This window comes from Diospyros lotus, chromosome 13, assembly GCF_014633365.1.
Source record: "Diospyros lotus cultivar Yz01 chromosome 13, ASM1463336v1, whole genome shotgun sequence".
In the NCBI taxonomy this organism is placed as follows: Eukaryota; Viridiplantae; Streptophyta; class Magnoliopsida; order Ericales; family Ebenaceae; genus Diospyros; species Diospyros lotus.
Window position 1 is genome coordinate 37,383,602 of NC_068350.1, and position 15,875 is coordinate 37,399,476.

At 41.1% G+C, this 15,875-nt stretch overlaps 1 protein-coding gene across 1 annotated transcript in view; it reads right to left on the reverse strand.

The window, feature by feature from the left end:
* LOC127787837 (insulin-degrading enzyme-like 1, peroxisomal) overlaps positions 1 to 15,875 on the reverse strand; it is a 128,110-nt gene that overhangs the window by 59,791 nt on the left and 52,444 nt on the right. The window contains exon 10 of the mRNA XM_052315864.1: positions 15,160 to 15,322. Within this exon, the coding sequence (XP_052171824.1) occupies positions 15,160 to 15,322 (163 nt within the window). The remainder of the gene's footprint in view (positions 1 to 15,159; positions 15,323 to 15,875) is intronic.

Sequence of the window (15,875 nt, forward strand, 5' to 3'; positions counted from 1 at the left end):
GAAGGAATGTTGCTTGAGTTGGGAACAATGGTAGCTGATTACAGTGACAAAACGGTCGAGGTCCCACCGTTCCTTAAGAAGGTGTTAGCTGAGTTTGAGGAGGTATTCTCAGAACCTGAAGGGCTGCCTCCTTCCCGAAAGAAGGATCATGACATCAACCTGCTACCAGACACCATTCCGGTTAGTGTGCGGCCCTATCGTTACCCTTATCTGCAGAAAAACGAGATTGAAAAGATGGTAGGAGAGATGCTAGCAGCAGGGATCATACAACCCAGTTCCAGCCCTTTTTCTAGTCCAGTTCTGCTGGTCAAGAAGAAGGATGGAGGGTGGCGGTTCTGTGTGGATTATCGGGCATTGAATAAGGTGACAGTGGCCGACAAGTTTCCAATTCCAGTGATTGAAGAGTTGCTGGATGAACTTCATGGGGCCAAGGTCTTCTCCAAACTCGACCTTAAGTTCGGGTATCACCAAATTCGCGTCAAGGCTGAGGATATTCCAAAGACAGCGTTCCGGACACATGAAGGCCATTACGAATTCCTCGTAATGCCTTTTGGTTTGACTAACGCGCCAGCCACGTTTCAGTCACTGATGAATGATATCTTCAGAGAACAGATGAGGCGTTTCGTGCTAGTCTTCTTTGATGACATCTTGGTTTTTAGCAAAGATTTTGAACAGCATGCACAACACTTGTGCTCGGTTCTGGAGGTATTGGCAGCTAACCAATTGTTTGCGAATAAGAATAAGTGTTCATTCGGACAACTAGAAATTGAGTACCTGGGTCATATTATATCGCAAGAAGGAGTCTCGGCTGATTATAGCAAGGTAAAAGCCATGTTGGAGTGGCCCTTCCCTGCCACATTGAAGGAGTTGCGAGGTTTTCTTGGTCTCACCGGATACTACAGGCATTTTGTTAAAGATTATGGCAAGATAGCATGGCCACTCACGGACAGACTTAGGAAGGGTAATTTCTTCTGGGATGAGGCTTCTGAGCAAGCCTTCCAACAGCTCAAAGCCGCCATGGTGTCACTGCCGGTATTAGCTTTGCCGAATTTTGACAAGCCATTTGAGGTGGAGACGGATGCTTCTGGACATGGCATGGGGGCAGTATTAATGCAGGACCATCGACCTATTGCGTACTTCAGTCAGGCGTTTAATCAGCTAGGAAGGAGGAAATCAGTGTATGAGAGGGAACTTATGGCTATCGTATTTGCGGTGCAAAAGTGGAGACGCTACCTTTTGGGACAGAAATTTGTGGTCAGGACAGATCAAAAAAGTCTCAAGTTCTTGATGGAACAAAGATTGGTGAGTCCAGAATATCAGAAGTGGATGGTTAATTTAATGGGGTTTCAGTTTGAAATCCATTATAGACCTGGGTTAGAGAATAAAGCAGCTGATGGGTTGTCCCGCATCAGCCACTCTGTTGCCCTCCTCGCTTTAACCGTTCCCCAGATTCTCCAACTAGATAAGCTAGCTAAGGAGATAGCTGACAATGAAGGACTGCAAAAGGTGGTCAAAGATCTCCAGCAGGATCCTACTTCCAAACCCTATTTTTAGTTGGTGGATGGTTTTCTCTTCTGCAAGGGGAGGCTATATCTACCGAAGGGTTCTTCTCTCATCCCATTGCTCTTACATGAGGGTCATGATGGGAATGTTGGGGGCACTCGGGATTCTTGAAGACTTACAAGAGGATTGCGGCAAGTGTATATTGGCTGGGAATGAAGAGGGACATTCACAGGTATGTAAGCCACTGTGCGATTTGCCAGCAAAACAAAGTTTTGGCACTCAAGCCAGGGGGGCTTTTGCAACCCCTATCGATCCCAAATCAAATTTGGGAAGACCTTGCAATGGACTTTATCGAAGGCTTACCCAGGTCAGGAAAAATAGATTCAATTTTAGTGGTGGTTGATAGACTCAGCAAGTATGGCCATTTTGTTGGGCTGAAACACCCTTATTCTGCTGGAGAAGTGGCAGGAGTCTTCATCAAGGAGATTGTAAGGCTTCATGGTCTACCACGGTCCATTGTATCTGATCGGGATAAGATCTTCATGAGCAAATTCTGGGAGGAACTGTTTCGTCTCCAAGGCACCAGGCTCCTATGCAACACAGCTTACCATCCACAAACGGATGGTCAAACGGAGGTGCTGAATAGGACATTGGAGACATACCTTCGTTGCTTTGCTTCTTCCAAGCCTAAATCTTGGTTTGTGTGGCTGCCGTGGGCGGAATTGTGGTACAATACTTCATACCACACAGCCTCTAGAACTACACCTTTCCAGGCCGTCTATGGGCGTGAACCGCCAGCAATACTTAAAGTTGAAAGGGGCTCCACACCAATTTCAGTAGTGGAACAGCAGCTTGTCGAGAGAGACCACATTCTGGAGGAACTGAAAGCACAACTACAAAGAGCTCAAGCTATCATGAAGAAGGGGGCTGATATGAAGAGAAGAGCAGTGAAGTTTGATGTAGGGGACTTAGTTTACCTAAAACTAATTCCCTATCGTCGAAAGTCATTGGCTGGTCGTACTAATGAGAAATTGGCTCCTAGATTTTATGGTCCGTTTGAGGTGGAGAGGGAGGTTGGACCTGTAGCTTACAGGTTAAAGTTACCTTCATCTTGCAGCATTCACCCAGTATTCCATGTATCCCAGCTGCGAGAAGCCAAGGGGGCATTGCAAGCCGTGGTAGATATTCCCAATCAGTTAAGTGCAGAGCTGGAGATGCTGGTTGAACCGAAGGCAGTGTTGGGAGTCAGACCAGGCAAAGGAAATAATGTGGGAGGTTTGGACGTTCTACTGCAATGGAAAGGGTTACCACCATTGGAAACCACTTGGGAGCCTTTCAACCTCATTCAACAGCAGTTTCCAGGTTTTCACCTTGAGGACAAGGTGAAAGTTGGGGGAGGGAGTGATGTTAGGCCCCCGGTTTTGCATACTTACTCTAGGCGTCACAAGCAGCTGAAGGGAGTTGGAAGTACAGCTGGAGGAAGCTTCGACCAGCATGTGTGCGAGGGATAGGATAGACATTTGGCTGGTTTGTGTAACAAACCAGCAGACACGCCTGCATAACCAAATACGGTTATGTAGGAGAGAGAGGAGAATAACAACATATAAAAGGGGTAGGAGGAGAGGTAGAGGGTGTGAAGAATTTGGAGTAATTGTAGGAGAGTTCTGGGCCTCTCGAATGCCCAGTTGCTTCTGTACTTACCTTTAATTTCTGTAATTCCAATTCTGAAGTGCAATTCAATCCATTTCATCCATTGGAGATCCTTCCTATCGGTTGGATTCCAACAGACGCCTTCGCAAAGAGGCACAGGCTATCTCCTAAGGGGATCAGGGAAGAAGGTTCCTATGGGGCGACCAGCAAGGGTGGTAACCAACCTTGGCAGAAAGGTGGAGTGATGGTGCGACACCAACCAACCCCACCCTCAGCCAAAGCCTTAACCATAGACCAGAAGAGACAATTAGGGCCTTGCTTCCGGTGTGGAGAATAGTATGGGCAAGGGCATCAATGCAAAAGGTTATTGTTGACAATGGAAGCCCAAGGAGAAGAAGAAGGGGAAGCAGAGGATGAAGAAGAACAAGGGGAACAAGTTGAGGGCAAAGAAGAGGGAGAAATCTCAATGCATGCCTTAACAAGGCCAAGCCCCTAGCAGGGTACTTAAGGTGAATAGGTTAGTGGGGAAGAGAAAATTGGTGGTGCCCATTGACAGTGGCAGCACTCATAGTTTCCTTGATGAGGAAACAACCACTATCTTTCAATGCAACTTGGAGGAGAGACCCCCACTATCGGTCTTGATAGCTAATGGGAGTCAGATGATGAGCCAATTCAAGTGTGCTAGGTTCAAGTGGATGATGAACGGACATGAATTCTCTGCTGATTTGAGGATCCTAAGGTTGGGGGGATGTCACATTGTTTTGGGGGTCAATTGGATGCGGACTATAAGCCCCTTAGTATTTGACTTCAACACCTTAGAAGTCACTTTTGATAGGGAGGGGCAAAAGGTGACTCTAGTGGGGTGCCAAGAAATAGGGGAATGCAAGGTTGTATCGGGAAAGCAGTTGTAGAGACTTTTGGAGTAGGGGGGCACATCAATAGGGCAGTTACATTCCCTATATGCCCGGGAGATGAAGCTGGATCAAGAGAAGGACTATGCTGAAAACAAGCAGAGGAGTGGAGGGTAGAATAAGGCCAAGGCCTTAACACCAACAATCACTCAAGTACACTCATACGGACCGATTCACACATTGTTAATGGAATTTGAGGATTTATTTGCCACACCTTCAACACTTCCCCCACATCAATTCCTTGATCACTCCATCCATCTTAAACCAAACAATGAACCCATCAACCTCAGAGCCTATCGATATTCTCCTGTCCAAAAGGCCAAAATCGAGAAATTGATTAAGGACATGTTAGCCAAGTCCTTAATCCAACCAAGCCAAAGCCCGTTTGTTTCATCGGTCCTCCTAGTTAAAAAGAAAGATGGGGGTTCTATGTAGATTATAGACAGCTGAATTCCCTAACTATCAAAAATAAGTTTCTAATACCCATCATTAAGGACTTGCTAGATGAACTCACTGGAGCCTCAATCTTCTCCAAGGTAGACCTTACTTCCGGGTATCATCAAATCAGGATTGTTGGTGGAAGAAGATAAAGCTATGGCTGGCTCATGCTAAAGAATAAAACCGAGAGATATCAGATATCTCATCCATATCCTCTTATCTCTTATTGATAATAATTTGGTTCAATTTGTAGTTAGTTATCGATTTAAGTTTGATTATTTAATTTGCTTATGTTCTAATCTAGAGCTATAAATTAGGAGTTATCTAAAAGTTGTATATTAGGAGATATTTTAGGAGTTAGAGTTGAAGTTGAATTAGTAATGAGCTAGGAGACTTGTGTATTTATTCTCAAGGAATAATCGAAAATCTGAGGTAGAATTCATTCAATCTACCTAATTTTATCATGGTATCAGAGCCTTGGTCGTGAGATATCTAATTAACAAAGAGTTCTTCTTATAAGAGAACTCTTATACAATGGCGGAAAAACCTCAAACCAGCGAGGTCTCCGCATCAAGTCCTTCTCCGGCACCCAGTAGCCAAGTTCCAGCAGCAAGGAATATTCAAGCTCCAATGGCAACGACAGGCTTTGATGGATCCTCCCTACAAATCACTCTTCATAAGTTGAATGGAACCAACTTTCGCAAGTGGATCCAATCGGTTATACTTGTGATAAAAGGCAAAGGCAAGGTTGGATATTTGATTGGTGAAACAATGCGGCCCAGTACAGAATTTGCAGAATATGGATTATGGGAAGCCAAGAATGCCATTGTCATGGCATGGCATGTGAATTCTATGAAACCAAAGGTTGGACGGACTTATCTCTTTTATAAGACTGTTAGTGAAATTTGGAGTGTTGTCCAAGAGATTTATTCAAATCTTGCAAATACTGCTCGGTGTTTCCAAGTTAGATCCATTATTCGATCCACCAAGCAAGGTAACAATTCTGTAACTGAGTATTACAATATCTTGACTGAGTTATGGCAAGAGATGGATCTCTTCCATGAGATCACATGGGAATGCTCAGTTGATGGGAGGAAATATGATAAAATGGTGGAGAAAGAATGAATATTTGACTTCCTACATGGTCTAAACCCGGATTTAGACGAGGTAAGAGGAAGATTGCTTGGAACCAAGCCTTTTCCCTCTATGAGAGATATTTGCTGAGGATAAAAGGGAGGAGAGTAGAAAGAAAGTAATGCTGTCAAATCATTCAACCAGTGAAGGATTATTACAAAATTCTGCCTTGAATACAACTCAAGGAAGGATGTCTACTCCAACTAAAGGCGACAACCAGTGAGAAAAACAATGGTGTGACTATTGTGACAAGCCATACCATACAAAAGAGACTTACTGGAAGCTGCATGGAAAACCTCCTAATTGGAAACCTAAGAATCAAAGGAAAAGTGGACAATCAACTGTTTACATGATGGAATCTGACAAGGGAACTCCAACACCGGTTTCTTTAACTCAGGAACAACTGGAAGTCCTTCACCAGTTGTTGACTCAAACTAAGATACCAAAGCCGATCGAAAGTTCAGACAACAATAACAATTCTATGGTATCTTTGGCCAAGCAAGGTAGAATTAGTCATTCTCTATTCTCAAAAAGATTGTCAACTGGTGTTTGGATCATAGATACTGGAGTTTCAAACCATATGACAAGTGATATTGATACATTATCATATTATAAGCCATGTAATCAGAATATTACAGTTTTTATGGCTGATGGTACTAGGACTTTTGTTCAAGGGACAGGGACAGCACATGTTGCAGGATTAAGCCTAAAATAAGTCCTTTATGTACCTAATTTAAGGTGTAATCTTTTGTCAGTAAGTAGGATTACAGAAGAAAAAAACTGTTCAATAATATTTTCTTCCTCTCATTGTGTTTTTCAGGACATATCTGAAGAAAAGGATGGTCTATATCGAATATCAAGGCTGGATCACCAAGAAGAATTTAGGTCCCTAGTTCACTCCTCTCTGGTTACTGTTTCTGGAAATAACCTGATGCTATGGCATCAAAGATTAGGACACCCTAGTTTAGATTATCTTCGAGTCATGTACCCTTCGGTTTCTATCAATAAAATTCAAGACTTCTCTTGTGAACATTGCATTCTTGCAAAACAAACTAGAAGTACTCACTCCAAACATACCTATAAACCTTCACAACCATTTCACTTGGTGCATAGTGATATCTGGGGTCCAGCTAGAATTCCTAACCTAACCAATACTCGATGGTTCATAACCTTCATTGATGATCACACAAGAGTATGTTGGGTATTCCTATTAAAGGAAAAATCTGAAACTTATTTGATATTCAAGAAGTTTCATCAAATGGTCAAGAATGTCTTCCAATCTTCTATTCATATTCTAAGAACTGACAATGGCCAAGAATACTTCTCAAACCAATTTAATGATTATCTAAACGAGCATGGTATTGTCCACCAAAGTTCTTGTCCATATAACCCCCAACAGAATGGTATAGCCGAGAGAAAGAACCGACACCTACTTGAGACAACTCGAGCACTTATGTTCACTCAATCGGTTCCAAATTCATATTGGGGAGAGGCGGTACTTATAGCAGCTTATCTAATCAATCGCCTTCCCTCAAAGCCCCTTCAATTCAAAACACCTTTGAGTGTATTCCTAGAGTCTTTTCCTCACTATACCAGAGCCTTAAATCCACTTCCTCCTAAAGTATTTGGGTGTACCTCTTTCATACATCACAACCAACTAAACCAGTCCAAACTTGATCCAAAGGCACTTAAGTGTGTATTTGTTGGCTATTCCCCAACTCAACAAGGATATAAATGTTATCATCCTCCTACCAGAAAATTTATTGTGTCATGCGATGTTTCCTTCTTGGAAAATAAATCATTTTTTACTAACACCAACTTAAACAGTATATCAGCAGACTCTTGGACTTCAATCATATCAGTTCCTCTCAACCCATCCATCTCCAGGTCAGTTCCTGAATCCCATCCAAGTTCAGTCCCTGCCACTGAAATTGATCAGCCTAACCATAATCACTGTTCAAGCCCAAAATCCATCTCTCAATTCCAAAATCAGCAAGAAGGGGAGAAAGAGGAAACTGAGATTCAACAAGGTGGTCCAAGCTTGCACAAACCTCCTCTTAAGGTATATTCAAGAAGACCACCAGCATTTCAGCCAACCAATCCTCCAAACCAGGAGGTAAGTCCAAATCAGCAACTTACTGACAGTGTTACTTCACAACAGTGTGAAGATGATCTAGGTATTCCCATTGCCTTAAGAAAAGGGAGAAGGACATATACCAAGCATTCTATCACAAATTTCCTCGGGTATTCTAAACTATCTCCTACTTATAAGGCATTTACCCTCAGCCTTGATAATGTTGTTATCCCAAGGAATATCTATTAAGCATTGCAGGATAGTAGATGAAGGAAAGTAGTTATGGAAGAAATGGCAGCCTTGGAGAAAACAAGTACATGGAGAATTGTGGATCTTCCTAAAGGAAAGAAGGCTGTTGGAAGCAAATGGGTGTTCACATTAAAGTATAATTTAGATGGAAGCCTTGAGAGATACAAGGCAAGGCTTGTAGCTCAAGGGTTCACTCAAACCCAAGGCTTGGACTATGAAGAAACTTTTGCCCCTGTGGCAAAACTCAATTCAATCTGAATATTGTTGTCCTTAGCAGTAAATCTGGACTGGAAATTGCATCAATTGGACATTAAAAATGCCTTCTTGAATGGAGAATTGGAGGAGGAAATCTATATGCGTATACCACTCGGATTTGAGACCAATCACATGAGAAGTAAAGTATGCAAGTTAGAGAAATCTTTATATGGGCTAAAGCAATCTCCTCGAGCTTGGTTCAAGAGATTTAGCAACACATTATACAAGCTGGGATATACTCAAGGTCAAGCAGATCACACTTTATTTACTAAGATTGGGAGAGATGGGAAGAGAACAATTCTAATTGTCTATGTAGATGATATCATCATCACCGGAGACAATCATCAAGAAATTCAGCAACTGAAAAAGCAGCTCAAACAGACATTTGAAGTAAAAGAGCTAGGGGAACTACGGTACTTCCTTGGATTGGAAGTAGCAAGAAGCAAAGAGGGTATTTTTGTATCGCAAAGGAAATATACTCTAGACTTGTTAAAGGAAATAGGCAAGTTAGGATGTAAACCAGCAAGTACACCACTTGAGCCTAACTGGAAGAATAGAGAAGAAGAAGAAGAAGAAGACAATCAAATAGACAAAGGCATGTATCAGCGGCTGGTTGACAAACTCATTTACTTATCACACACAAGACCTGACATTACATACGCTGTAAGTATTGTTAGTAAATTCATGCATCTCCCAACTAAAAGACACTTGGAAGTAGCCTATCACATCCTTAGATACCTAAAGGGAACACCAGGCAAAGGGCTGCTATTCAAGAAAAGCCAAGAAGAGGAATAGTCGGTTATGCAGATTCTGACTGGGCAGGCGCAGTGGAAGATAGTAAATCAACATCTGGATATTATACAAGGCTATGGGGTAATTTGGTGACTTGGAGAAGCAAGAAACAGCAGGTAGTAGCTCGCAGCAGTGCTGAAGCTGAGTATCGAGCTATTGCTCAGGCAATCAGTGAAATAATATGGGTAGAAAGGCTAATGGGAGATCTTTCTATGCAAGTATCATCTCCTAAGTTACTCTATAGTGATAGTAAATCAGCTATCAATATAGTTAATAACCCTGTTCAACATGATAGAATGAAACACGTCCGAATTAATCGACACTTCGTGAAACAAGAAATGGAAGAAAGAGAAATCAAGTTAACCTATATGCCCACTACGGATCAGCATGCTGATATTCTGACCAAAGCAATGCAGAAACAAAGTTTTGAATCAATCTGAAGCAAGCTGGGAATATTTGATATATATTCCTCAGCTTGAGAGGGGGTGTTGGTGGAAGAAGATAAAGCTATGGCTGGCTCATGCTAAAGAATAAAACCGAGAGATATCAGATATCTCATCCATATCCTCTTATCTCTTATTAATAATAATTTGGTTCAATTTGTAGTTAGTTATCGATTTAAGTTTGATTATTTAATTTGCTTATGTTGTAATCTAGAGCTATAAATTAGGAGTTATCTAAGAGCTGTATATTATGAGATATTTTAGGAGTTAAGAGTTGAAGTTGAATTAGTAATGAGCTAGGAGACTTGTGTATTTATTCTCAAGGAATAATCGGAAATCTGTGAGGTAGAATTCATTCAATCTACCTAATTTTATCAAGGATGAACCCTAAAGACTGCCCAAAAATTGCCTTCCGAACACACCAAGAACACTATGAGTTCTTGGTGATGCCCTTTGGACTCACTAACGCACCAGATACTTTCAAAGCTTTGATGAACAATATTTTTGCCCCCTGCCTCAAAAAATTTATGCCGGTATTCTTTGATGATATTCCAATTTACAGCCCTAACCTAGACCACCACTTGACCCACCTTAGAAAGGCCTTTCAAATCCTCAAAGACCATCAACTCTATGTGAAAAGGTCCAAGTATACCTTCACAGAATCTAGAGTGGAGTACTTGAGTCATATCATATTCGGCCATGGGGTAAGCATGGATCCCCAAAAGATTGCAACTATGAAGAATTGGCCTAGAGCTAAGTCTCTTAAAGAGTTGAAGGGCTTCTTAGGCCTTACGAGCTATTACAAAAGGTTCATCAAGGGTTATGGGGTGATGAGTAAGCCCCTCACCAACCTGCTAAAGAAGAATAGCTTTCGATGGGGACCTGAGGCAGAGAAGGCTTTTGGCACACTGAAGGATGCCATGACTCAAGCCCCAATACTAGCTTTATCTGATTTTTCTAAGGAGTTCATCTTGGAAACAGATGCATGTGACATAGGCATAAGGGTTGTCCTAATTCAGGAGGGGAGACCAATGGCTTATTTAAGTCAGGCATTGGCCCCAAGGCATGTTGAATTGAGTATATATGACAAAGAGTTGCTTGCGGTTCTCATGGTTGTAGAGAAATGGAGGTACTACCTAAAAGGAAGGAGATTCATCATTAAAACAGACCATGAAAGTTTGCAATTCCTTTCTCAATAGAGGGTCCATAATCAGTTGCAAAGGAAGAGAATCACCAAACTAATGGGTTTGACTTTTGTATCCAACACAGAAAGGGAAAGGAGAATCTAGTGGCAGATGCATTATCAAGAAGGGAGCACACAGCCACTTGCCATGCCATATCAGCTCTGGTCCCAAATTGGGTACAAGGCATCACCAACAGCTATGAGAAGACTCTGTGGATCAAAGAGATACTCACTAGGCTAACAGTACATTCCCAAGAGGAATCCGGTTATACTTTGAGGTCTACTAAGGTACCATGGCAAGGTAGTTATTGGGGAGGATGGGCAACTCAAACAGAGGATCCTCCAATCTCTACATGATTCCCCTATAGGAGGTCATTCAGGGCTGAATGCCACCTATCAAGGTAAGGCAACTTTTCTATTGGTCGAGGTTAAAAAGGGGCGTGACCAAGTACGTTCTCTAGAGCACCATCTACCAACAGTGTAAACATGAGCAAGTGCCCTATCTGGGCCTCCTACAGCCGTTGGAGACACCATCCCAAGCTTGGGAACAAATCTCCATGGACTTTGTGGAGGGTATGCCCAAATCAGAGGGGTTTGACACTATCTTAGTGGTAGTAGACCGAATGACAAAATTCAGCCATTTCCTTACCTTGGCACATCTATTCGCGGCTACAAAGGTGGCTAGGAAATTGATGGACTCGGTGTTCAAAATACATGGCCTACCAAGGGCAGTAGTTTCTGATAGAGATGGTATTAACAAGCCAATTCTGGAAAGCACTATTCCAAGGGTTAGGAATTAAGCTGCAGTTGTCATCAACCTATCACTCGGAGATCGATGGACAAACTGAGCGGGTAAATCAGTGCCCCGAGACATATCTAAGGTGCCTAAGCTTCACTAAACCCAAGAGCTGGAGTAGGTGGATGGCATTGGCCCAGTGGTGGTACAACACCAACTTTCACACAACTCATAAGACAACCCCCTTTGAAGCTCTGTTTGGGTACCCTCCCCCTATAATTCCGGCCGTGATGCACTATACTCTAGCTAAAACATCAATTGATCAATATTTACAGGCCAGGCAAGAGGCTCTGCAAGTTATTAAAAGAGAGCTTGCAATGGTACAACAGAGAATGAAGCAAATGGCTGACATACATCGCTCTGACATAACATTTGAAGTGGGAAAGGATGTCTACCTGAAAGTTAAGAGGTTCCAACAACACCTCTTTTGTAAAGGACCACCATCTAAGATCATCCCAAAGTACTATGGGCCCTTCTGTGTCCTTGCTAAGGTAGGCCCAGTAGCCTACCGACTACAGCTTCCTGAAGGGGTAGGGCTGCATCCAGTGTTTCATGTGTCACTCCTAAAAAAGGTAATGGGGCCATCTAAGGCAACCAACAGGAAGATACCAGAAATGGTGAACGATCAAGTGGTAGAGGTGGAGCCCCAAGCTGTGCTAGATAGACAAGTGATCTACAGGGAGTTTGTGCCCATCACCCAAGTACTGGTGCAGTGGTCACACTTGCACCCCGACAATACTACTTGGGAGTATTTACTGGATTTGCTCCAGTAATACCCCAAGGTGTCCAGACTTCTTTGATTTCTTGGGGACAAGAAATAATTCAAGGGGAGAGAAGTTGTCACAGCCAGGGCATGATTGTAATTAGTGGCAAGACCCAGTTGTAATTAGTAGAAATACTAAGGCTAGTAGTACTCCAAGCGCACATGGCCATTGGGCCCTAACGGCCAAGAGGGTTAGTTAGGAGAAGTCTCTAGAGATGTAATTCTCCTATAAATAAGAAGTTGGCATGAGGATGGGGGACGTGAGGATTATTCCACAGTTTCTTTCCCTCCGATTCTCTCAAACTCATTCTCTCTTTCTCTTTCCTATCTTCTTTCCCTCTTTTTGTCGAATTCTCTCTTCCCGCCTATTCTCAGTCTTGCTCAATTACGAAGGAACCTCTCTGTCAGATCTGAAATCTGACATGCATGTAAGCTAACTACTATTATAATGAAAATTATAGCCTCGGGGATCCTTGTGACACGCATGTACAATCATATGCCATAAAAATCATATCCTTGATATTTTCTATCAAATCCACCAGACATGGCCTTTACCTGGCTCTAGTACTCATATCACCACGAAATTAAACCAAACACATTCCATACACCCGAGACAATTTTAGGTGACGTCCCAAATTCTACAACCTCCCAGTATAAACCATGAGCCATGACTTTCTCCTACTGTCGATATTCGAAACCAATTCAAAACAAGAACTACCATAGAAAAGAAAGCATATAATTCCTTATCTACAAATGGTTCTTGTTTTTGAGAATTAGCACATCCTTTTCTATTCAAACAATTAAAGAGTAGTTCGAAATCATTAGGATAGCATTTGCTCTTTTCTTCTTTGTTAGAGGCCCCGAGGAGATTTTTATGATGGAGGAATACTGCCCAAGCACAAGCCCATCCTATAAGAAAATCCTTATCCTCAATTAAATGATTTCAAGAAATTTTCTATATGCGGGCACCTCATAAATATAATGTTCCTATCAGCAACTGAGTAACGAAAGGGACAAAAAGGATCAAACATTATGATGAATATTAAGCTTAAAGTTGTCTCAACAAGTAACAGACACATAGGTCCTCAAGAATAAGCATGCTTCTAAAAATCAGAGAATCAAGGAACCTTCATAATTTTAATAGACTGATTTGTCCATAGTCCTGACCATGATCCTCCACCACTGCCAAAAAGCAATACCTAGATGCACTAAATTTATCCTCCATGGGCCATCAAAAAAATTTGTCAACATACCAGTTCTGTAATGTCTAGCTTGGACCAAAGATATCAACAAGACCATCAACTCTTTGGGATGGATTAATAGTAAGAATACCTCAGGTACTACTAGCAGAGAAATTTCACCCTTTGGCATGGGCAGAATAGTAAGAATAAGACATAACCCAGGTACTACTAGCTGAAAGAACTCACTTGAGCATGGGCTAAATAGGAAGAATAAAACATAAATCAGGTACAACTAGCAGAAAGAATGGACTTCAAATATGAACCATTCAATTGCATATTTTCCACATGTTAGGACAGGATGGATTCTCTACAAACAAATGTAGGTGATCAACCACAAAGATAGTAAAGCAGAAGAGCAATTTTGACTTTAAAAGTATACAGTATCTCAATGGGGGTTGTGTTTGAAGAGATTGTTCTTGCATTGAGTCAGGAACTACATTAACATCATTGTTCCAGATCCACATGCACTCATTTAACCCCTGAATCACATGATACTCCATGAAAGTCTGCTATCCATATACAAATACTAATCATAAGAAAAACAGTGGCATAATCAACAAATATGCAAACAAACCAAGTAGTCTTCTCATAGAAACAAGTTTATAGAGTGGCATTTAGAAGAGCGTGAGAAAATTTTCCAATTAAATATCTTCTAAAATTCCTTTCAAAAAAGACAAACACCTCACATTGGGAAAACATCAATTAATGGCACCATTACCATTTGCAGTATCTTAACCAAACACCAACAGTTAGCTGTGCTTCCCATTTGAATAGCGGATGCCTGCCCCTATTTACCGAAACATACACACAAGAATATATACACATGCTCACAGACAAACTCTATCAAGATAAAACAACATACCAAGCCCTTATCCCACTATGTGGGTTTGGCTAATAAGCTCTATCAAGATGTTCAAAGAAAATATGAAACAAATAATAAATTAGCATGGGTGTTAAAAGGGACCTCTGAACAAAAATATTGTGAAGAAAGTGTCAATATTATTACCAGAATTACAGAGTAATTAGAAGCTGAAGCCACAACTTAAGTGATCAACACATTGGATCTGAGGAAGGATGTGGATTCTCTTTAAACTTATTTAAATGATCAACCACAAAGGAGGAAAAAAAATTGCTGATTTCAGAAGTACATGAATGTTAACCAGGAAAGACATTAATCTCAATGTTCTAGATCCACATGCATTCATTTTGCCCCAGAATCCTATGATACACCTTTTTTTCTTTTTGGCTAAGGATATGATATGCCTTGAGAGCCCCCCATCCACACAATATTACTCAAAAAGAAAATAGAGTGGAGCAATCAACAAAACATGTGCACAAACATAACATGCAGAGTCTGGCTGGCTCAGAGAAATTTGGTAATAGAGTGGCATTTAGAAGTAAACGAAGTGAGAGGAATACAAACATCTCAATATTGGGAAAAATCAATTAGTAGCACTATTAGCTTTGTGCAGTATCTCAAGCAAACACCAACAGTTGAGCGTACTTTTAATTTAGATAGAATGCATGTCTTGGTTATCAAAACACACACACAAACTGCATCAAAATTTCAAACAAAATGTGAAATAACCATCAAGAAAAATGATTGCAGCTTGGCCATTCATTTCTTCTCAAATTCTAATCTCAATCCACCAAAGCTGCACCTCCCCCCTTAGAGGTGGATCCTAGTATTTTTGTACTGGAGTAATTATAAAGGATGTTCAACCCACCCAAAGTTTTCAAAACGAAGAACACAGAGCCTTCTCCTTCATGGCCAATCAAGTGGCTAAGATACATGCTGGGCCCTTCCTTCTGATAACGAATGCCTGGAGTTATTGGCCATATGATCATCAACTTGTGACCTTGTTTAATTGGGACAGCTTTGACAAGAACCTACAACAAATGCCAGACATATGGACAATAAAATGATCATCTTATACAATTTTGAGGGAGAACTGTTTTGTTGATCTTATTTTCCACAAAAAGATAGTCCTAGAATTTTAACATCTGTAAAATTTTCATCAATCATAGTTCTAATAAAAAAGCTTTTGAGGCTTATGCCTGAGCCTTGCTGAAGCTGACACTAAAGGAAAATGCCAAAACATAATACAAGTAATCCAGGCTCTTCCCCCATTATTCTCATAGGACATTGCTTGAACTTAAAAATGGATCCATAAACAGACCAATATAATAACTTTCTTCTTTTCCCTGTTTGTTAACAAATATAGTACTGTCTATTTGTTATGCAGCCTACTTAATCCAACCAATAATTCCATTCAGATTTCAAGCATATAGAAGATGCTTTCAAGTTTCACCAGCAAACTAAACTGCACATGTATCACAGCAGTAACAGATACTCATTATCATTAGCTTATTGCAAACCAAATGCCTTTTACTTTATGATTTTTTTATTTATTATTTTTATTGATCTTTTTTTGGGTAAGAA